This window comes from Oncorhynchus mykiss, chromosome 19 (genome assembly GCF_057628025.1).
Source record: "Oncorhynchus mykiss isolate SJ-2025 chromosome 19, ASM5762802v1, whole genome shotgun sequence".
Taxonomy (NCBI): Eukaryota; Metazoa; Chordata; class Actinopteri; order Salmoniformes; family Salmonidae; genus Oncorhynchus; species Oncorhynchus mykiss.
This window is the reverse complement of record NC_143040.1, coordinates 45,529,524-45,553,032: the sequence shown is the minus strand read 5'-3', so window position 1 is coordinate 45,553,032 and position 23,509 is coordinate 45,529,524. Positions and strand designations below refer to the sequence as shown.

At 40.8% G+C, this 23,509-nt stretch overlaps 1 protein-coding gene across 1 annotated transcript; it reads right to left on the bottom strand.

Annotated features, from left to right (window-relative positions):
* Positions 1–11,528: 11,528 nt before the first annotated feature.
* LOC149975209 (protein TUNAR-like) lies at positions 11,529–21,591 on the bottom strand. Its single transcript, XM_090209599.1, has 2 exons — positions 20,654–21,591; positions 11,529–13,905 (listed from the first exon to the last, which is right to left on the bottom strand). The coding sequence occupies exons 1-2, from the start codon at positions 20,687–20,689 to the stop codon at positions 13,720–13,722; spliced, it is 222 nt and encodes a 73-aa protein (XP_090065725.1). The 5' UTR covers positions 20,690–21,591; the 3' UTR covers positions 11,529–13,719.
* Between the last annotated feature and the right edge of the window lie 1,918 nt (positions 21,592–23,509).

Genomic DNA, 23,509 nt, shown 5'->3' with positions numbered 1-23,509 from the left:
CAAGGTTATGCCATTCTCTTGCAGGTCCCTGGCTTTTGAGCTGTTCCTTTTCTCACCTCCTCCATTTGCTTCCAGTGAACAATGGAGGTTGCATGGCCTGTGTCCGGTGCGTGCTTTACCCACGTATATGGATAGGATCAAGGATATCTGTTTTTGTGAACGTACTGTTTTGAATATATCAACTGTTCCCTGAAGGAGGGAACGAGGTATAATATATTTTGGTCCCACACCGTCAGGGGGTTTGGGCTCGCTGTAGAGCGGTACTTAACTGAGGAAATCAATGCAGGCCCTGGTATTATAACCAGGATGGTGGGGTTTCAGAGGGCGGGCTCGGCATCCATTGGCCTTGTTGGGCGTGATTTCCGTTTTCTCCAGGTGAATAGGATTTGTTGTTGACTCCCCATAGTATGTCATACCTCATTCCCTCCTCCAGGGAACAGTAATTATATTCATAACTGTACGTTTTCCCCACATTGATCTATAGCACATAACTAGTCTCAATACTGAAGTTTAAAATGTGAAATGCTGTTGATAGTGAACATATAGTTTGCAGCATTGTACAATGGTCTGAAAGGAATATAAGTCTCTTAATGTTGAAATAACGTTTTGATAGTGTGAACTGACCTTATTTATAGGCTGACATGTATTTAGATTATTATTATTAGTTATTGGTTATTGTTGTTTACATTTTTTATTGACTAACATGTATTATCCTACCGTTTGGCATGGTATAACCCTCCTTCACTTTTACTGGTCCTCATAACTACCTATCCATTTAATTTTGTTAGAAAGATCTGCTATTACCTTCAAATCAACTGTTATTGGTCACATACATGTATTTAGCAGATGTTATTGCGGGTGAAGCGAAATGCTTGTGTCAGCAACTGACAAATGTTTTGGAGCTTCCAAAACACTAGTTTCCAGTGAGAGGGAATAGGGATGGGTGAATACAGTAACAATGATTTATTAATTACACCCTAATTTGATATGGCTTGGTTTGGTATGCTTGATATCACAAATGTGATGTGAAATGTTTGCAAACTTCAAAACCTGAAACGAAAGCTGCTCCAAAACTGACAAAATGGAATGTTCAATGATTCAGCAGTGTTTTATATGCTGTTGAAAACATTGCTAGATAGATTAATGTCTCGTGTGTGTGTGTGTGTGTGTGTGTGTGTGTGGTGTGTGTGTGTGTGTGTGTGTGTGTGTGTGTGTGTGTGTGTGTGTGTGTGTGTGTGTGTGTGTGTGTGCGTGTGTGTGTGTGTGTGTGTACTGCTCTACAGTCATGAAGAGACTTATAAGCTATAAATTACGGGCGGGAATAGTACAAATGTCCAGTCATTATAGTACACTGATTACATTCTGAATGTTGTTCTAAATCTCACACAAATCAGGATAAATCAAAAGGTAAATGGATAAATTAAGTCATTCATAACAATCCCATTTAACCCAAAAGCATAGAGTCAACAGCAGAGGGCAGTGTGCCACACAACACAACATTCTAACCAACCTCTTTTAGCTCATCCTTCTCTAAAGTATCATCCGTCCGTGGGTTTAGTTGGATCGTTTTGCTCATCCTACCTTTGAAAACAGACTGGTCTGTGGGGCTGTGAAATCATTCTGGCGGCTCAAAGAGAGACATATCGACTGTTCTTTGGCAATCATCCTCCTCTCGCAATGTCTGTTCTGTCAGCATCCCCAACTCCATCCCACATAGCACCCTAAATTATTTGCTACAGTAAAAACAGATTGCCCAACCACCCCCCCCCCCCCCCCCACCACGACAGGGGCTGACAGCTGTATAGCCCTGCTGTGCCAGAACCCCCCCACCACGACATGGGCTGACAGCTGTATAGCCCTGCTGTGACAGATTCCCCCCCACCACGACAGGGGCTGACAGCTGTATAGCCCTACTGTGACAGGATCCCCCCACCCCCCACCACGATAGGGGCTGACAGCTGTATAGCCCTACTGTGACAGAATCCAACTGTGTTGACAGTGACCCCATTATGACATGGCCCTCAGCCAAACGCCCGGCCTGAGTCTCTGTGGCAACGTCTTAATTAACAAGGTTCATTAAGACTTGTGATCCACTCTGAGTGGTGATGACCGATGTTACGGGTCATGATGCTCACTGACCGAGAGTAACTTCTGCTCTCTCCAGTGAACTGTTGACCAGCTGAGGGGAATGACCTTTACTCTCTCACACAATCTCCTCGGGGGAGGACACACACACACACACACACACACACACACACACACACACAGACACACACACACTACACATAATAATTTAATGGTTTTGTGCAGTTCTTGTTTACATTTGTACACAGAGAAGACTGCTTGTAAGCAAGACACTAGACAGGCTGAAGTAGACCTTGTTGATGGCTAGATTTATTTTAACATTCACTGCAATTATGCTTGACAGCAGTTGTGTCTGTGTCCATAACACTGATGGAAATAAAAGCTCCTACTGTATGTCTGTACTGTACATTCAGCAGCTCAAAGGCTAACATGCTACCTCAGCGCTCAGTAACACATATTGCAGGCTGATTGATTAAGTGAATTGGAGTGTTTCAGCCTTTGAGGACCACAGTGTCTGCAGCTTTTTCACTGTACCTCAGGTCTACTACTCCTAATTATTTGGCCAGAAAGTCACCTCCTCCCCTCTTCCCAGTGTAAATCAGCCACTGTACTAATCGACCATTAACTGAGAGGTAAAGCTTTAAACCTGCAGACCTCATGCATGCAGTTAACCACCATTGATTTACCTGGGAATAAACTCAAACTTACTCTTGCTGAATGTAAAATGTCTTAACAATTACAATATGCCCTTATTTTCCCTGAACAGAATGTGGAGGCTCTCTGTACATACAGTATTATAAACTCAATACTGTATTAACCAACCAACATCCTGTCACATTTTCCTGGGTCAGAAATGCAATCACCTCATTTATTGATGAGGTTGTCCTAGTTTTGTCAGTGTTTGTTTTGTGGGCTGAACTTCAGGGAGAGGCAACAGTGACAGATAGAGTCAAAGCAGTATCAAGGTACAGTCTGAGACAGCACAGCACAGATGTCCCTCATTAAAAAACAACTTGCTGAGATCTGTCCTTTTAAGCGCTGTCGTCGGTGTCCTCCGAAACAGTACAAAAAGGCAGTTTGCTTTCTGAATATACAGTTGAAGTCGGAAGTTTACATACACTTAGGTTGGAGTCATTAAAACTTGTTTATCAACCACTCCACACATTTCTTGTTATCAAACTGTAGTTTTGGCAAGTCGGTTAGGACATCTACTTTCTGCATGACACAAGTCATTTTCCCAACAATTGTTTACAGACAGATTATTTCACTTATAATTCACTGTATCACAATTCCAGTGGGTCAGAAGTTTACCTACACTAAGTTGATTGTGCTTTGAAACAGCTTGGAAAATTCCAGAAAATGATGTAATGGCTTTAGAAGGTTCTGAGTGGCTAATTGACATAATTTGAGTCAATTGGAGGTGTACCTGTGGATGTATTTCAAGGCCTACCTTTAAACTCAGTGCCTCTTTGCTTGACATCATGGGAAAATTAAAAGAAAATCAGCCAAGACCTCAGAAAAACAATTGTAGCCCTCCACAAGTCTGGTTCATCCTTGGGAGCAATTTCCAAACGGCTGAAGGTACCATGTTCATCTGTACAAACAATAGTACGCAAGTATAAACACCATGGGACCACGCAGCCATCATACCGCTCAGGAAGGAGATGCGTTCTGTCTCCTAGAGATGTACTTTGGTGCGAAAAGTGCAACTCAATCCCAGAACAGCAGCAAAGGACCTTGTGAAGATGCTGGAGGAAACCCAGACAGGAAGATCAAATCAGTGACTCAACCCACTCAAGTGACGCACCCCTCCAAGGGATGGTATGAAAGAGCCCCAGTAAGCCAGAGACTCAGCCCCTGTAATAGGGTTAGAGGCAGAGAATCCCAGTGGAAAGAGGGGAACCGGCCAGGCAGAGACAGCAAGGGCGGTTCGTTGCTCCATAGCCTTTCCGTTCACCTTCCCACTCCTGGGCCAGACTACACTCAATCATATGACCCACTGAAGAGATGAGTCTTCAGTAAAGACTTAAAGGTTGAGACCGAGTTTGCGTCTCTTACATGGGTAGGCAGACCATTCCATAAAAATGGAGCTCTATAGGAGAAAGCCCTGCCTCCAGCTGTTTGCTTATAAATTCTAGGGACAATTAGGAGGCCTGCGTCTTGTGACCGTAGCGTACGTGTAGGTATGTACGGCAGGATCAAATCAGAGAGATAGGTAGGAGCAAGCCCATGTAATGCTTTGTAGGTTAGCAGTAAAACCTTGAAATCAGCCCTTGCCTTGACAGGAAGCCAGTGTAGGGAGGCTAGCACTAGAGTAATATGATCACATTTTTTGGTTCTAGTCAGGATTCTAGCAGCCGTATTTAGCACTAACTGAAGTTCATTTAGTGCTTTATCCAGGTAGCCGGAAAGTAGAGCATTGCAGTAGTCTAACCTAGAAGTGACAAAAGCATGGATTAATATTTCTGCATCATTTTTGGACAGAAAGTTTCTGATTTTTGCAGTTACGTAGATGGAAAAAAGCTGTCCTTGAAATAGTCTTGATATGTTCTTCAAAAGAGAGATCAGGGTCCAGAGTAACGCCGAGGTCATTCACAGTTTTATTTGAGACGACTGTACAACCATTAAGATTAATTGTCAGAATCAACAGAAGATCTCTTTGTTTCTTGGGACCTAGAACAAGCATCTCTGTTTTGTCCGAGTTTAAAAGTAGAAAGTTTGCAGCCATCCACTTCCTTATGTCTGAAACACATGCTTCTAGCGAGGGCAATTTTGGGGCTTCACCATGTTTCATTGAAATGTACAGCTGTGTGTCATCCGCATAGCAGTGAAAGTTAACATTATGTTTTCGAATGACATCCCCAAGAGGTAAAATATATAGTGAAAACAATAGTGGTCCTAAAACGGAACCTTGAGGAACACCGAAATTTACAGTTGATTTGTCAGAGGACAAACCATCTCAAGACATCAGTCAAGAAGTTAAAGCTTGGTCGCAAATGGGTCTTTCAAATGGACAATGACCCCAAGCACACTTCCAAAGTTGTGACAAAATGGCTTAAGGACAACAAAGTCAAGGCATTGGAGTGGCCATCACAAAGCCCCGATCTCAATCCTATAGAAAATGTGTGGGCAGAACTGAAAAAGTGTGTGTGAGCAAGGAGGCCTACAAACCTGACTCGGTTACACCAGCTCTGTCAGGAGGAATGGGCCCAAATTCCACTAACTCATTGTGGGAAGCTTGTGGAAGGCTACTCGAAACGTTTGACCCAAGTTAAACAATTTAAAGGCAATGCTACCAAATACTAATTGAGTTCTTCTGACCCACTGGGAATGTGATGAAAGAATTTAAAGCTGAAATAAATCATTCTCTCTACTATTATTCTGACATTTCACATTCTTAAAATAAAGATGTGATCCTAACTGGCCTAAGACAGGGAAGTATTATTAGGATTAATTGTCAGGAATTGTGAAAAACTGAGTTTAAATGTTTTTTGGCTAAGGTGTATGTAAACTTCCGACTTCAACTGTAAATATAAAGTAAAAAATACCTATGACAGGTAAATGGCAGATAAATCAATTAAGGACTACACCATAGAGACTTAACTTTGATCCATTCAAGAATATACTTAATGTACAGTGGATATATGCTGAGATAAAACAATGAAGACATGATGCAAGCAGGCATGGTTGTACTGCAAGCACATGTAGGTGGAGGGCAATGCAGGATCACTCCAAACAAGCGATAGCTGAGGGATTGCTATTTATTCCATGCCGACAAGTAGCCCAAGTGAAAATCTTTCAACTTTAAAAGTTCCACTTGGCAAACACAGCATTTGGGAAGATCTGCTGGGATTAAAGGCAAAACTAGGCTGAAGGATGACAAGAAGGCTATTTAATCATGCTGTTCTGTACCACCAGGCTCTAAGTAAACATTAGTACAATTAATCATAGTCAGGACATCACTCATGTTAAGGAGCCTTCCTGAAACTATACAAACAGTTTTCATACAGTGCTTTCAAAATCCTCTTTCAGCCTTATTGCAGGTCCAGGATGTAATTTTGTTAAAGGTAATGTCTCCTCGTTTTAGCATATCCTTCCTGCAGTGGACAAGAAGGCACCACTTTAAAGTATCTTGCCAGTTTAGCTGTTCTTAGTTGAATGTAACCTGCATTTCTGAAGCACTTTCTTTTTCCAGCTGTACAACAACAATATTTTTTTTAAGGACGTTCTCTGGCAGCTTTTTATTTGCCTGACGAGTGTTTATGCAGTAAAGCAACATGTTAACTTCTAAACTTCTGAAATACCAAAATAGGGAGTCAAATGATTAGTTATATAATTTACAATTGGTTGAATGACTTTAGAACAAAATACACAAATACCGCTTCTATAAGGGTTTCGCTAAAAACATGCAGGTAACTTATAGTGATGACGTACGATGAACTAAAGATGACCACAAAGTGTGTTTGTTCCCTTAACCTCTTAAATGTAAAGTTCCCATATTTAGGGATCCTACCATACTACCATATATGGCATACACATTTATAAAGGCAGACTGAGCCGATGACCTAATTTGTACCCACATTCTGGTTAGCGTTGTGAAGCATAAACGAAATAAACATGGAATATGTTGATACACACCGAAAGCCAGGACTCCACAGATCATGAGGATATCTTATTTGTCTGCCTGTGATCTACCGTTATTTATCACCAAGGGGGGGGGGGGGGTGAATGTCCATTGAGTGACTAGGTTGAAAAAACACTTAGATATCCCCTGTATGTCCCCCGACACCACCACAATGTTTGAGAGAGTTTGGTGTTGTAAAATGTTTGTTTTTGTAGTGAACAATAACTTTTAGTTACATCCAGTGTGCAAAAACAGTGCAATTGACAGATTTGGACACTTTGGAGAGGTTTAAAGGACACTTGAATGTACCCTGGATACTCCATAACACCACCATAATGTTTGAGTGAGGTTGATATGGTAGAAATTGTGTTTTTATACTGAACAAATAGTGTTTAGGGATTGCAAATATGTAACATCACTGGAATTATCTCATTTCTAGACATATGCCACTTTGGAGTGGCATGGAGTTTGGGGACACTTGGAAACGTCCCGTGACCACACCTGACACCCCTTACGAAAACATCTGTCCATTTCTAGTTATTAGGTCTATCAATCACATTTTACTGATATTGTTTGCATGTGTGCAATCCATTTGATATGTGTCCAGCTCTAGCCATCAATAATTCACATAGCTGAAAGATGACTTTCAAAATAAAAACATTTAAAAAATGGTTATTTTGTGTGTGCTTGATCTTGTGGATTCTGAACTATGTAACTCCTATCTATTTTCCTCATAATCTCCCAGATGTCTTCTTTCCAAATGCACCAGGTTTTTGCATGTTAGAATCATGTAATTACATATGAACAGCATTTACTTTTGAGTATGTCTATTCAGGTGGAAATCTACATTTTGCCATTACATCTAAAGATGACCACAAAGCATGTTTGTTCCCTTAAGTCAATGGTTTCAAACATGCGGCCTGTGGGCCAGATCCGGCCAGCGAGGTGATCCAATCTGGCTCATGGGTGGTTTGAGTTTTAAAAAAAGAAGAAAAAAAAGAATATAATTTATAAAAAATATAATAAAGAAAAACAAACAAAATACTTTAAAATGACAAAAAACGAATCTGAACCGTGTTTTTTGTGAAACAAATTTAGCAAATTTTGACGGCGAGGAAATAACACACTTTCAGTGCAGCCCTCCAGACCCTGTTGACCGAATGGGGCCCCCAGGGGATTAATGAGATTGACACCCCTGCCTTAAGTTAAAATCTTTGGCTTGTATCCTAGACGTGGGACAAGCACTTTGAAGCATCTTTTACTTTTAATGACTTTCTTTCCCTCTTGTCCCGTCTCATGTTAATAAAGGATGTTGGATATCTTGAGACCGATTTTAATGTCGACATAGTTCAGTCTTAACTCAGCAGGGTGCCTGTGATGAAAAGTCCTCATTACTTTCTCTCTGGTCAACATTTTATGTGTTGAAACTGAAATACCATCAGTATTACTGCCATACTAGAATGGATTGTAGGATTGTATGGCAAATGTTATGATATTTGCTTGTTTGGAAATCATACTTTATCATGTTTACCTGCCTGTACAGGATTATATCAGAGGTTTGTTTTACAAAGATGTATGTATCTTTGTAATTTTTATTTTTTAAATGTATGTATTATTTATGTATGTATTTCCTCCTCTTGATCAATTTATTTGAAACACTGGGTTTTCACTTTACAAAGATCAATCTGTAATCTGACACCTTTTTCACTAAACCTGACACATGGACTTTTGCTTCTTGAGTTTTACATTTATACCAGGATTTGTCATGGCTTTCAACCTCGCTCCTGTTCTGAAGAAGGGATTTATTTCAATACATGAATAAACGTTAGAGAAGCAGAAGACGGGCTGGTGGCTGGATAGGCTATGTGCACCCTGTGTGACAGCAGATCTACAGACACATCTATTGGGGAAATCCCCTCACATCAATCATTAATTGTGGGATACAGCAAAGCGAGGCTCTAGGGAAGCTCTGTGTGGTGACTCCTAGGTGAACTCTGACCTTGTTGTTACACAATGGGGCCATGATTTTTTATGGCATACAGTATGTCTGAGATGGCTCTATCCTCAATGTCAGCAAGACAAAGGAGCTGATCGTGGACTACAGGAAACGGAGTGCCGAGCACGCCCCCATTCACATCAAAGGGGTGTGGTAGAGCGGGTCGATAGCTTCAAGTTCCTCCTTTCCACATCAGTAAGGATCTATCATGATCCACACACACCAACACAGTCGTGAAGAGGACACGACAACACCTCTTCACCCTCAGGAACCTGAAAAGATTTGGCACGGGCACCTCAGATCCTCAAAAAGTTATACAGCTGCACCATCGAGAATATCTTGACTGGCTGCATCACCGCTTGGTATGGGAACTGCTTGGTATCCAACTACAAGGCACTACAGAGGGCAGTGCGTACGGCCCAGTACATCAATGGGGCCAAGCTTCCTGCCATCTAGGACCTCTATACCAGGCGGTGTCAGAGAAATACCCTAAAAATTGTCAAAGGCTCCAGCCACCCAAGTCATAGACTGTTCTCTCTGCTACCGCACAGCAAGTGGTACCGATGCACCAAGTTTGGAACCAACAGGAGCCTGAACAGCTTCTTCCCTGAAGCCATAAGACTGCTAAATAGTTAATTAAATAGTTAATTAAATAGCTACCCAGACTATCTGCCTTGACCATTTTTGCACAACTGTTTTTGACTCGTCACATACGCTGCTGCTTCTGTTTATTATCTGTTTATTATTATTATCTGTCTATTACCCTTTTTTGTTCCACGTAGAACCCTTTCAGGTCCATGTAGAACCCTTTCCACAGAGGTTTCTACATGGAAACTGAAAGAGTTCTAACTGGAACCAAAAAGGGTTATCCTTTGGGGCTGGCCAAATAACCCTTTTGGATCCCTTCTTTCTAAGAGTTTTCAGTCCCTGTGTGTTTGCATACTCAGAATGAGAGAGTCTTGAATACCTGCGACAGCCTGCTTCAGGGAACAAGCCTTCAGAATGAGAGCAGAAGGTGAACTCTGAAGCTGAATCAAGCTAAATGATCTGGGCTGAATTACCACCCCTTCTTACCTCTGTGAGATTATGCAACTCAACTCGTTATAGCCTGTCATAATATTGCACGGAATGCAAATTACTTTGAATATGCTCACCATTTGACTTGGAAACATCTGAGCTTGATTTGACAAGGGTATGTGCTTCATAAAAACATGGCAGTATTACTGTATCCTCCATTCTGTCACCTAAACAGGTGGAATAACGTGATAAATGTGGATCCCAAACAGTGTTTAATCCTGTTGTTGTCTTTGCATTGTTTTTTATTGAGGTTGATTGGGGCCGTGCCTTGGGCAGATGACACATTTGACCCTATTTCTTGTTGAGAATAATCATTTGAGAGACAGAGTATATGCTGAAGCTGTCTCAGTGTGATATGTCTTGTTGAAGTATGGATACTGAATTTTTATATGCCTGCATTGTTATGTAGTGTTTACAATTTGGCAGAGAATAACTCAAAATAGTTGACCCCAGCTCACTGTAATTGGAATCATTTGTTTTGTAAAGCAGCTCAAAAGTTTGTGTTGAACCTCTAGTGAATAAGAGATGGTAATAGAATGCATTAATAAATATACTGTAGCTGCTGTACATCATAATATTAGTTTTGTGCAAATTGACTGTACCTGCATTTTCTTATATAGCTTGTTCTCCAACTTCTTTTTAAATAGGGAACCAATTTGTTTTCAGCACTTTTATTTCCATGACTGATCAAAACTCGCTTTCTCATGGCTCTCTCTTGTCCCTCTACAGCAGACATGTGGTGAGCAACATGTTTGGAACATCAAATCACAATAAAGTCACAGTATCGAATCGCAATACATATACTGTACATAGTGAGAATGGCAATGCATGCAGTATCTTATCGGCACTAAGTAGGGTGATAATATTGTATAGTGAGTTCCCTGGCAATTCCCAGCCCTACTCTGCATACAGTATCGTGTTGTTGGTATGTTTGTTTGTATGTTTGTTTGTTGAAGATGTTATCCAACCTAACATTTGAACATCCAGAGTATAGCATTAAAAAAAATATTCAGTGCGTCCTTTATATAGAGCCTGTATGCTTTCATGGACAATGACCTTGATTGAATCATTTCTCTCTTGTACATTGCAGTCTTCCACCCATTCTTCAGTAAGCATCTCTTGGCTTCAAAGGGAAATAATCTGAGGGTGTGTTGGCTGCTGTATCCAGGTGAAACAATAGCTTAAAGCAGGCTCCTGGGCTTGGTTGAATTTAAGCAGCTGTGCATCTTCAAAAAACACTGTTTACTTGGTTCGTTGCTTAATGCAATATGTATAAGAAATGTGGATTTAAGCGGTCTTTTTTCCCAGTCTGTTTGGAATTCCAGTGGATTCCAGTGAAATGATTTCAACACATCTATGGTCGTTCAAACAACGAGGAGACGGAATAAAAAATAAACTTGTTCAGGATGATTTAGTTTTGGTTTTGCTTTGTGTTCATTTCTTGTTTTCTGTCTGTCACTTTGATTTGGAATTTGACGGAGAAGAAACACTCTTAACTCTAAATTCAATGTTTCTCCCTCGCTTGAAAGCAGTGCATTTACCTCTGTCTGACTGTCAGTGTAAAACAAGTGATTTCTTCAAAGCTCTCTGTTGAGAGTGATTGTGAGTGCCTTTTCATATTCCGGTGTAAATTATTTCCCAAATTTCCCATCACTAAACTTCGAACAATGTCGGAAACTCATACGACTTATGAGGGTTACTAAATATAAGTCTGGCTGAAGACATTTAAGGCAACACTGTGTGTAATTTCATAATATATATTTTTGAATAGGTTTTATTTTAATTATTTTTTTAACAAAACAGCAAGCTTAAAAACAATCTTAGACATGGAAAAAAAATAATAGGAAGATAAGATTTAAGTATTTTTCTTTTTACTTCTAGTATTACCCATCAAACTATGTATAATAGGCTTTGTGGGCCAGTTTCCCAGACCCAGATTAAGACTAATCCTGGACAAAGAAGCACTACATTTTTCTTTGAGCTTTTTAGTCCAGGAGTCTGGAAAACTGGCTCTGAGAATTCAAAGATAAGCGTACAACTACATAAAAATAGAATTATCTGATAAAAGCTTAAATCTGGGACTTTACAATATCAAGTCAAAGGTTAATAAAACTATGCTTATGGTTACTGAGACCCATGCAATGCTATGAAACTGAATTTAATAAGATATGGTTTCACTAGGCATTTCAATTACACAAGAATATAAATAGAAACAGAAAGGCAAGGACTTACAATTCAATTACAAATCTGAAATACATTCTCAACACTGTCCATGTACTTACTACACTACTGTACCTCCTCCAAATATCTGCTATGTCTGGAGGAATAGGAACAGGAACCAGTCACCTTTCGGAGTAATTCCGAACCTTTTCGAATAGCTCTTTACAGGGAAATCAAGAGTAGACAAAGTTGGAGGATATCACAATACAACGAGCTAGGATCATCTGTAATTAGTTACCAGTGTTCTGGAGATGTTTTAGATAGTCATTAGATCCAGGTTAATTAGCCAAGCACTTTTGCAGATTCTGTTCTGTGTGGTTTGTCTTGCCACCGGATCCCCTTGCATATTATCTTCTTCTGCTTTTGAGATCTGAACGATGGGATTGAGATACTGAACTTGAACTCAGGCACTTTTTTTGAAATCATAAGAGGTTGTAGGCTTCAGCGTATACATTTTTACACACATTTGCCCATACATTCGTACTTACTGTGAATAGTAATTTCCAAATTGTGCTTTTAAATTCACTATACATCTCATCTCAAGGCATTGCAGTTAATATGCAGAGGTTTACGTTAGATGACTTACTTGGCACAGTCCTGAAGGAGAGGGCAACACAAAAAAGGGATCTGATTCAGTCAAAGCTCTTAAGCTCAGTAAATGCTATACACATTTAGATAAAGTTTAGAACAATAATATTTTCTCCCATATTACCATTTTAAATGCGCTTTTTAATACTATATCATGACGCATGCAGGTCACACATTTGTGATCATGTTTGATGCTACCCCCTACTTCACCAAATACCCACCTCCAGAAAACAAAACGAAACATAACTTAAGTTACTTGGATTCTTGATACTCCTGAAAAGATTTCTCTCAGCAACACTAACAAGAAGTCTTAGATTTCCCATTTTGCTGGTGCCAAAAAGCAGATAGACAAAAACCGTTTGCCTCCTTTTCTATCACTGTACGTACAATAAAATAATGATGTAAAGTAACAGGGTCCAAAATATATTTACCTGAAAATAGAAATCAGAACACAACAATAAATAGTATAGAACCATCATAAACTTAGGTTGACTTACACATTGCTACCACCTACCCACTAAACACACTCAGTTCAAAGTATTTTTCTGTAAACATAATTTTTAACAATATGATAGTGCTCGTGTAAATAGAGTTATCATCTATCAACTATCAATTTGATCATAATGTACATGACTTCTCCAGTCTACAGTTTCAATGTAATCTGTCCATTCTGAGGGTATGATTATCATGCTTTTCCCTTTTTAATATCAAAATGTTTATCAGGCCTTTTTTTTAAAGACTTTCTCCTTGTCTTGGCACCTGTGTAAGAAAGCTGGATCTCGAGAGCTGACTTACCAAGTGGCTCGCGCTAGCCTCATGCATATTTACAGGTTAAAAGGTCAAAGTAGTATCAGAGACTCGGGATGATACTGACGGCCCGGGACAAAGGCCCCATAGGAATGGTCCAGTCTCCCATAGACATAGTCTCAACACCGCTCGGTGACGCTGCCGTAGGATACAAGCGTCGCGGTAATCACACAGTCTTAGATGCCTTTGAAAGTTGAGAATGTCGATGGACACCACGGCATCGCCTCGGCACAGATCCAACTCCCAGCCAAATAACATGGCTGCAGCCGGTAGGTCTGCTGTGCTGTTCAATGCAAACGATATGAATGTATTTTTATCACAGTCACAGCGTGGTGTAGATGTAGACAAAGATGATGACTACCAGGTTGAGAATGGTGCCGATGATCCCAAGCATGGCCAGAATGGACTCCTCTGTACCTTCCTTGTCTTGCATTCCAGTTTCTTCATCACAGATGGCAGTGTTTACCATTTTCCCAGGAAAGGTCTGCAGTTTCCCTCTCAGACCAGTCTGGAAAATAATAGAAACACAAAATCATTAAATACATCAACAATGAGGTCAAATAGGGTATTCTTATATATTTGTCCTGTTTCAAAGATGTTTAAGTGTGTAACCTGTACAAGTGTGTGGTGTGAAATGGAAATGTATTTTTTGAATATCCCACTCCCTCTGAGACACCCTCAGAGAGTGGGGTCACAGCCAGGGATTCATCTGTTATACGTTGGCAGCTGAGACATAGGAGTAGCAAGCTATAAGGAACATGCACACACAGAGGCAAGACTTGAAAATAAACTAATTGCTTTATGGGCTTTAGAAAAAAAGAAGCCTATCTCAGCGGATTGCCCAAGATGATTGAACTGACACACTGGCTGCCCTATGACATAGTGGAAAACATTGTCAAGGAGCAGCTGAGAGACCATCGTGATTGACCACTGGTCATCGTGCGAATGGCTCACTGGACCAAAGCTGGATCCTCTAACGGTTCCGTGGTTTTAAAAGCATGAAAACTCATGTACAGTAGAAATATAAAGACCACCTGCTATAAGTCGTGGTTGGTGTGGTGATTATTATTATCTTTTTGACAACTTCAAAAGTATGATTCAAATGAAATATTTTGAGCATTTATGCCCCTGCTTTATGCCCCTGCTTGAGCCTAGTTTTCAGTTGATCTGTATTATGGTATACTATATATACAAAAGTATGTGGACACCCCTTCAAATTAGTGGATTCTAATTAGTGTATAAAATTGAGCACAAAGCCATGCAATCTCCATAGATAAACATTGGCAGTAGAATGCCATTACTGAAGAGCCCAGTGACTTTCAAAGTGGCACCGTCATAGGATGCCACCTTTCCAACAAGTCAGTTCGTCAAATTTCTGCCCTGCTAGAGCTGCCCCGGTCAACTGTAAGTACTGTTATTGTGAAGTGGTTCACAGAACGGGACCACCGAGTGCTGAAGCGTGTAGGGCAAAAACAATAGCTGTCATTGGTTGCAACACACTCTACTGAGTTCCAAACTTCCTCTGGAAGCAATGTCAGCACAATAACTGTTAGTCGGGAGCTTCATGAAATGGATTTCCATGGACAAGCAGCCACACACAAGCCAAAGATTACCATGCGCAATGCCAAGCGTCGGCTGGAGTGGTGGAAAGTTTGCCTCCATTGGACTCTGGAACAGTGGAAACACGTTCTCTGTAGTGATGAATCACGCTTCACCATTTGGCAGTCCGACACTACCTGCCCCAATGCATAGTGCCAACTGCAAGGTTTGGTGAAGGAGGTCTGGGGCTGACGTTCATGGATTGGGCTAGGCCCCTTAGTTCCAGTGAAGGGAAACTTTAATGCTACAGCATACAATGAAATTCTAGACTATTCTGTGCTTCCAACTTTGTGGCAACAGTTTGGGGAAGGCCCTTTCCTGTTTCAGCAGGTCTATACAGAATTTTTTTTTTGAGATCGGTGTAAAATAACTTGACTGGCTTGCGCAGAGCCCTGACCTCAACCCCATCGAACACTTTTGAGATTAATGGGAACGCCGACTGCGAGTCAGGCCTAATCGCCCAACATCAGTGACCGACCTCAATAATGCTCTTGTGGCTGAATGGAAGCAAGTCCCCGCAGCAATGTTCCAACATCCAGTGGAAAGCCTTCCCAGAAGAGTGGAGAAGGTTGTTATAGCGGCAAAGGGGGGGACCAACTCCATATTAATACCCATGATTTTGGAATGACATGTTTGACGAGCAGGTGCCCACATACTTTTAGTCATGTAGTGGATGTCCCATGGAGAGGAGCTAGCATAACCCACTGTCAGTTGGAATCCATTTGTTGGCCATATCATTGCTTCTCTGGCTCACCTCATCAATAATTAAAACAAAATCAAATGGATTGAAGGATAGGTTATTGACAGGACAAACACATTCTCCTTTCAGTTCCCTGGGAGACAATTTCCCAGTGGGGCTTTGAGCAAACGCACCACAGTCTGAGTTGAATCCATATGAGGGCAAACCCCCGTAAGTAAGAGTTTAACATTCAGCTGGTGTCTGCAACCCATCCATCACAATGTCTACAACACAGAAAACAGTTCATCTGCTGTGGCTGATGATGAATCCAATTTCGCACGATTGTTTGCTATAATTAACATCTGCGACATCCAGATTATTAAGGCTCATTTGCAAATCCTCCATTGGTGTAATTGAAATTTGTGTAACCTTTGGAACAGGTCTGCATGAGGAGAGATTTTGTTATGTCCTCGCTCGGCTCTCAGGCCCCTCTATATTTTTCCCTTTACGTTATCTTGCTTCAGTTCTTCCTCAAACAGTTTGGCAGGGAAAATGTCCTGTCAGAATCATGACATTTATTACTCTATTATACAATCTGGCGAGAGTCTGTGAAGTGAGTAGGGTGAGAGGTGAGTGTGAGAGATTTGACCAGGTATTATAAGGGCACCAACATGAGGAAAAGGGAGCTCCTGAGCCTCTGGTTAATGGACAGTTCAACTTGAAGTGGAACAAGCTATACTGTATGTCAAGTATGGTAATATATTGTGGCATCTGTGATTGATTGGGAAAAGCAAGAGGTACTGTTATGATGATTAACCATTTTCGATTCAAACAATGTAGACCTATTAACCAATCAATACTTCATCAATTACTCATTTCGGAAGCATGTTTTATCCAGCAAATGTCACTTGCGTAAGCATAAGCAAATTAAATTAAGTGATGGACAACAGAAGAAATCCAACTTGAAAGTGTCTTCAGATATGAACATAATTTCTTCTCTTAATGTTTTGTATTCATGCATATTCCTGGAAAGAGCAAGCCAAACGATTCCTTCTATTGGGCTGAGTGCTTTCTTTACCTGAGATCTCTAACAATGGGCTGTGATTGTTCGCCTTGGGGAGTGCTATAAACAGGGTTTCCCTCAAACTGAATGGCACTCATTGTGTAGTATGCTGCTGGATGGGCCCTCATGCATGAAGACGCCTGCTCACTGCTGATATAAACTGCACTTGGGAGAGAGAGATATGGAGTCCCTGCCAAAACTGGGAGCAGAGAAACAGCTTTACCACAGGGAGCAGCTGTTCGTCTCTCAAACAAATGCTCTAGAGTACTTCCATACAAACCTCCACTGTGCTAGCTGGCCGGTCCAAACCTCACGCTTTACAACAGGAAAGGTGTGTGGCAAGCTGTGACATTTGGCCTATACAATGCACCCTACTCAATGGCCACATGGGTACCGTATGTCATCTTTACTTTGTTTTACACCTGAGCTCATCACTAAGGTACTTCTCCCTAGGTTTTGTCTTCGTCCTGGGTGTATCCTGATTGTTTGAGTACCAAGTACATAATGGCTCTTGCGTTTGGAATTGGAAGATAAGACACCAGCTCAAAGTGATTTTCAAACAAACAATTAAGGTTCAATTTTTTTTGGTGGTGTACTTTGTGTACTTCAGTAGTCACATTTTTACGCTTATAGTAAGAAAACGACACCAAATTACAGATTTCTGGTTGCACTAAGCACAGTTAATATCTGAAGACTTCCAAAGTAAAATAGGTGTGACTAGAGGATAAAAAAAACATGTGCATATCATCAAATGCAGTCCATTATAGTTAATTTTCATTATGCAAAAAAATGATCCAGTTGCAGTCCAAATACTGTCTGATATTTCCCAGGAAATATGTGATTTCTAAAGTAGAGACTTTTGTTCAAGCAAGCGTTTGCATTTAAGGTCATATACTTGTTTAAATAGTAATGATTCACACCTGGTTCCTGGATTTCAGAGCAAAAGCCAGAAGCGTGGCCGAGATAAATGGAGCATCACCATGGAAAGAAGGAAACGTTCATACTGTACCTGGAACAACACATCCAGGCTCTCCAGCTACACCTAATCGGGTTTAGCGTCTGCAGATCAGTGAAGAGTGAAACCTTTTGCCTCTTGAATAATTCTGAGCATATCAAACATTCCCAGATGCTAACTGGGTCTGACAGGCAGAGTTGCTTTTGGCATTGTTTTAAATGTGGAATTAAAGCAAACAACAACCCCCCACTCATTCACACACATACAAACGCACAGCGGCATCATGCCCATAGGGGACACAGGGACACATGCACCCTCAGACACATGCACCCTCCTAAAAAATATAGACATTTTTCTTAACATTTTGTTGTTGTTATTTCTCTTTAATTGTACTGGCCACCTAGCAATTTTATGAAGTTGGCTTTAGCTAGCTCAGGTAGGTTTCCAATCTCCCAACCTCATAACTATACTGAACAAAAATATAAATGCAACGTAAAGTGTTGGTCCCATGTTTCATGAGCTGAAATAAAATATCCCAAAATGTTCCATAAGCACAAAAAGCTTATTTATCTCAAATGTTGTGCACAAATTTGTTTACATCCCTGTTGGTGAGCATTTCTCATTTTCCATGATAATCTATCCACTTGACAGGTGTGGCATATCAAGAAGCTGATTAAACAGCATGATCATTACACAGGTATACCTTGCTCTGGGGACAATAAAAGGACACTCTAAAATGTGCAGTTTTTTCACATGACACAATACCACAGATGTCTCAAGTTTTGAGCGAGTGTACAAATGGCATGCTGACTGCAGAAACGTCCCCTAGAGCTGTTGCCAGATAATTTGATGTTCATTTCTCTACCATAACCCACCTACAACATAATTTTTGAGAATTTGGCACTACATCCAACCGACCTCACAACTGCGCCCCTGCCCAGTCATGTGAAATCCATAGATTAGGGCCTAATGAATTTATTTAAATTGACTGGTTTCCTTATATAAACTGTAACTCAGTAATATCTTTGAAATTATTGCATGTTGCGTTTATATTTTGTTCAGTAGTTACCAAGAAGCCATTTCACGCTATCAATCAAGTTAGAGTAGCTAGCTTGTCTATCTTAGCTGACATGCCTGCTGGCGTGGTTGGTAGACTTTAGAAAAGCAAGCAATAACAAAATGTACTGGATAAGACTGACATTCCTTTAGTTATTTACCTAGATTTGAGCAAAGATGCAGAGAAGCATATTTAATTTCTTTTAAAAAAGAACCACCAGTCAGGAGGATACATACAGCATATCTAAGTGGTATGCATAGATATGCAGAAAAATTTACATATTTTTTACATAGAATTATTAAGCATAATGATTATGGCTATAGACAGCAGTAAACAGTTTTTTCAGATGTTTGAAAAATGCAAAATTCTCCTACCTCCGGATCACCCTCCAGCCACCCTGACGTACTTTGTGCCCCCTCAGATTTTTGGACACACACATACACACACATGCATACAGTACATAAAACTACACATGTACACGCATTCACGGTCTGCCCAACGCACTACTGGGGGCAAACTACCCGCCTTCCACGACATCTACACCACCCGATGTCAAAGGAAGGCCAAAAAGATCATCAAAGACATTAACCACCCGAGCCACGGCCTGTTCACCCCGCTATCATCCAGAAAGTGAGGTCAGTACAGGTGCATCAAAGCTGGGACCGAGAGACTGAAAAACAGCTTCTATCTCAAGGCCATCAGACTGTTAAACAGCCATCACTAACACATTAGAGGCTGCTGCCTATAGGCATAGACTAGAAATCACTGGCCACTTTAAGGAATGGAATACTAGTTATTTTAATAATGTTTACATATCTGGCATTACTCATCTCATATGTATATACTGTATTCTATACTTCTATGGTATCTTAGTCACTTACTAATGTTTAAATATCCTGCATTACCCATCTCATATTGTATTCTATACTATTCTACTGTAACCTAAGTCCGTTCCGCTCTGACATCACTCTGTCAATATGTATATAGTCCTAATTCATTCCTACTTAGATTTATGTGTATGGGGTATATGTTGTGTAATTTGTTAGATATTACTGCACTGTCGGAGCTAGAAGCACAAGCATTTCGCTACACCCGCAATAACATCTGCTAATCACGTGTATGTGACCAATAAAATTAGATTTGATTTGACAACTCCGCACACACACGATCACTATATGAAGCACATTGAATCTTTTTTTATTGAGATTTTCTTGATTTAACCTTTACTCTTCACGATTGACCACCCAGTTATTAAGACTGTCATTACCTTTTTATTTTACAAAGCAACACCACAGATATCGATCTTGACCAAATTATATAGTATCTGTGCTAATGTAAAACTAGCAACAAAGAAAGATAGAGTTTGTGATACATTATCTTCTAATGTATCATGTACAGTACAGTACATCTAGCACTTCATTTCAATAATTAGACAATTCCGCATGGTGAAAGAACAATATCCCAATATCCTCAAGAGGAATAGTTTAAGAATTTCATACTCTAAAGAAGAGGTGCAATTATCATAAAACACAATTTAACGGGGGATTCATACTTTCATGAATCTCAAATCTCAGCTTTGTTCTTTACCTCCAGACATGAATAAGTTAACACCTTGCCTGGTGAAAAAAAAAGATTCAAACCCTAATATTTCCATGTCTATACTCTTCAACATTTTCCTCTAGTCAAAAAAATGAATCAACTGCCTAGTTAAAATGCTAAATGACAAAACAAACCATGATGATAAATCTAGGCTACTGATAAGTTTCTATAACACTGTATAAAATGGGAAAATCTGTTGCTGTCAACAAGCAGATATATACACCTGTCCCGACTGTCACCTGGACCTATGGTCACCCCAGTTGACTGCATACGATTAAGGGTGAGAATTTTTCAGGGAACTTACCTTGCAGAGCATCAGGAGGAGCATAGCATTGGACATGCTGGAGGGGTTGTTTGCCTTTCAGTAGTGCACAGATATCCCTGGCAACTAAGGGAAAAGTCGGCACCTCTCATCCTTTGGCAGTGGAGAGGCACGGGATCCGAGGGAGAGGGCTGTCTCGTCTTCCAGGCTGTCCAATTCAAAGGCTTCTTTCGTCGGATGTCGTACCCCGCGGCAGTTGAGCGTTTCCTCCCCAAGTTGCATCTCAGTAGTGACCAAGTTCGCTTTGTGGTCAGTTTCTCCTCCTCAGCCTTGATGAGCTGGAGCTGGAGCAGTTGTGCTCTCCTCTTCTCCTCTCCACTCCTTTTCTGATGGGGAGATGATGTCAGGTTGAAGTGGGGAGTCAGATGATGAGCAGGTGAGGAGGGAAGCGGTTTCATGTATATAATTCCATCTCACTTCTTTTTGCTTTGCAAACCCCAGTTGATTCCACCAAAGACTTTAGTCCTCGTTCTCACTTCAGAGTACTGTACACATCAACCTGCAACTTGACTCTCCTTTTTAAAGATTAATTCACACTGTCAAACTTTGGCTCATGCAATTTAGCAATTTAAAACACTTTCAGCTGATGTCCTATCCTGGATTTTCAATTTTAAGGGAAAAAAATAATGAAATCAAGCAACAACTTCTGATTTCAGAAAGTTGATTCCAACCTGGAAATTATTAGCAACCTAACCAGGCTTTTCCTGTTCCTCTGCTCCAGTTGCTGAGTGTTTCCCTTGCTGTCTACTGAACAGTGTGTGTTTGAGCTGGACGGCTGCTATAAGAGCAGGCACTGTGAGCGAGGGACTCAGTCTCATACTCACGCCGATGTGGTCGGAGCAGTTGCCATGCTCTAGAGGCAAGAGGCTTCCCCTGGTCCTTCTTCCGCTCATACAGTATTAACGCAGCCCGGGTTGCCTGGCAACCAGCTCTGGGGAACCACAGAACACCTGGTGACAAAAAGCGTTCGTGACAGACGGGCTGAGATGAGAGGGTCTCCTCCACACAGTCTTCCCTATTGTTTGGAGGGAGGGAGTGTGTGCGTACGTACATGCATGTGTGTGTTTGTGTGCATAATTTACATACTCTGGGATCAGCTGTAAGTCTGACCAAGGCAGGAGCGTGTGTGTGTATGTGTGTGTGTGTGTGTATGTGTTTGTGTGTGTGTGTGTGTGTGTGTGTGTGTGTGTGTGTGTGTGTGTGTGTGTGTGTGTGTGTGTGTGTGTGTGTGTGTGTGTGTGTGTGTGTGTGTGTGTGTGTGTGTGTGTGTGTGTGTGTGTGCCTGCATGTGTGTGTATGTCACAACTACGGCTGCGTGGACAGACAGGAGCATGGTCCCCTCACAGCCTCAGAGACATCACAGTAGAGTACTGAGCCCTCCTGTCCATTCCCCACAACAGGCTCCTCTGTAAAAGACCAGAGCCAGTAATAGATATGCTGATTAAACATGAAATCCATCGGGATGTAATGTTCCAAAACCAACACCGGGACAACCCCAACAACCCCTCCTAAAGTCCACCATCCCCTCCCCTACACTCCCATTGCTCCAGTCGTCCCACTTCGTCTCTAGTTGGAGACAGATACACGTGAGCTCATAATGGGAGCACAGGACCAAGGAGTCTTCGGTCTCCATATCTTATACATAGTGACACTAAATGTGAATCAGCTAGACAGCATCCCCCTTTCCCATAAAATCAGAGGCAGATTCACGCTGTCAATGTATCTGCTCGTTAACTCGTTTATATTACAGTCCCTTCAGTGATGAATATTCAGTGTATCTGTGTTTACAGTTTATGGGAAAAGTAAAGCCTTTGGTTTTGGACTTTCAAGGTCAATCTCTCATGTTTTTGATCACCAGTAAAACATGTCAAATGTATTAACAAATAACATTTACGCTATTTCAACTCTTATTGTACATGTATGAGCAATAAGGAGTGTATGGAGGGTGAGTACCAGAGGGAATTGAAAGTCCCAGCCATCATTCATCACTATACTGTGAAAAACCTGTGCTACACATTCTCACACCTCAACACACAAACAGTACAGGTGGACACTAGAAAATAGGACCAAACCCCCAAACTGCTCAGATCAAAACCCCAAAAGGATGAAGCGGATATATAGCCTACATAAATCTGTTCTCAGGTGAACTTCTTGCAAGCTTTTTTTTCCAACCTTGGTAGAGCTTTTCCTGTTGACTGGTATTTTTTTTTACGGTAGTGAAATGCTAATACCGTATTTCAAGGTAAATTGACATTTTTGATTAATGTTGTCTCTACATCACTGATCAAACTCTTCTTTCTGCTCCATAAAGTTGATACAAATTAGATAACTTCATAGTCCATGTTTAGTGATCCCTGGCATGATTAGATTTATATTGCACAAACTGTACATCCACATTTTTTACATGGACAATATTTCATTATGTGGTTTGGGTGATGGTAATGGAAATGTTTGGAAGGGAAACAAATTGGTTTAAGCTTGATGTTGATTTGTGCATGAAATGGCCTGGAATGGACAGCAATAAAAATGGAAATGTAAAGGAAACATTCCCTTCGACTGAAATCGTTGGTGTGCAAAATGTTATTGCTTACTTTCAATCCCTTCCTGTCTTCGATTAACTTACTTAGAGTATCCCTATCGGAAGGGACATTTATAATGATTAATCAGACAGTACATGTACTTTATTTCTCTCCTCTGATCACAGAATACAGCCTGATAAGACAATAATACCCCCATACTAGATTTATTTGCTCATTCCTCTATGGCATCAAACACATACTGTGCTACATATGGTATCAAATCAAATCAAAGTTGATTTGTCACGTGCGCCGAATACAA

Bases quoted from the DNA above. Each gene is read 5' to 3' on its own strand.
- LOC149975209 (XM_090209599.1), bottom strand. From the start codon at position 20,689: ATGTCCAATGCTATGCTCCTCCTGATGCTCTGCAAG. The intron at 13,906-20,653 runs GTAAGTTCCCTG...ATTATTTTCCAG, and splicing joins TCCTCCTGATGCTCTGCAAG to ACTGGTCTGAGAGGGAAACT.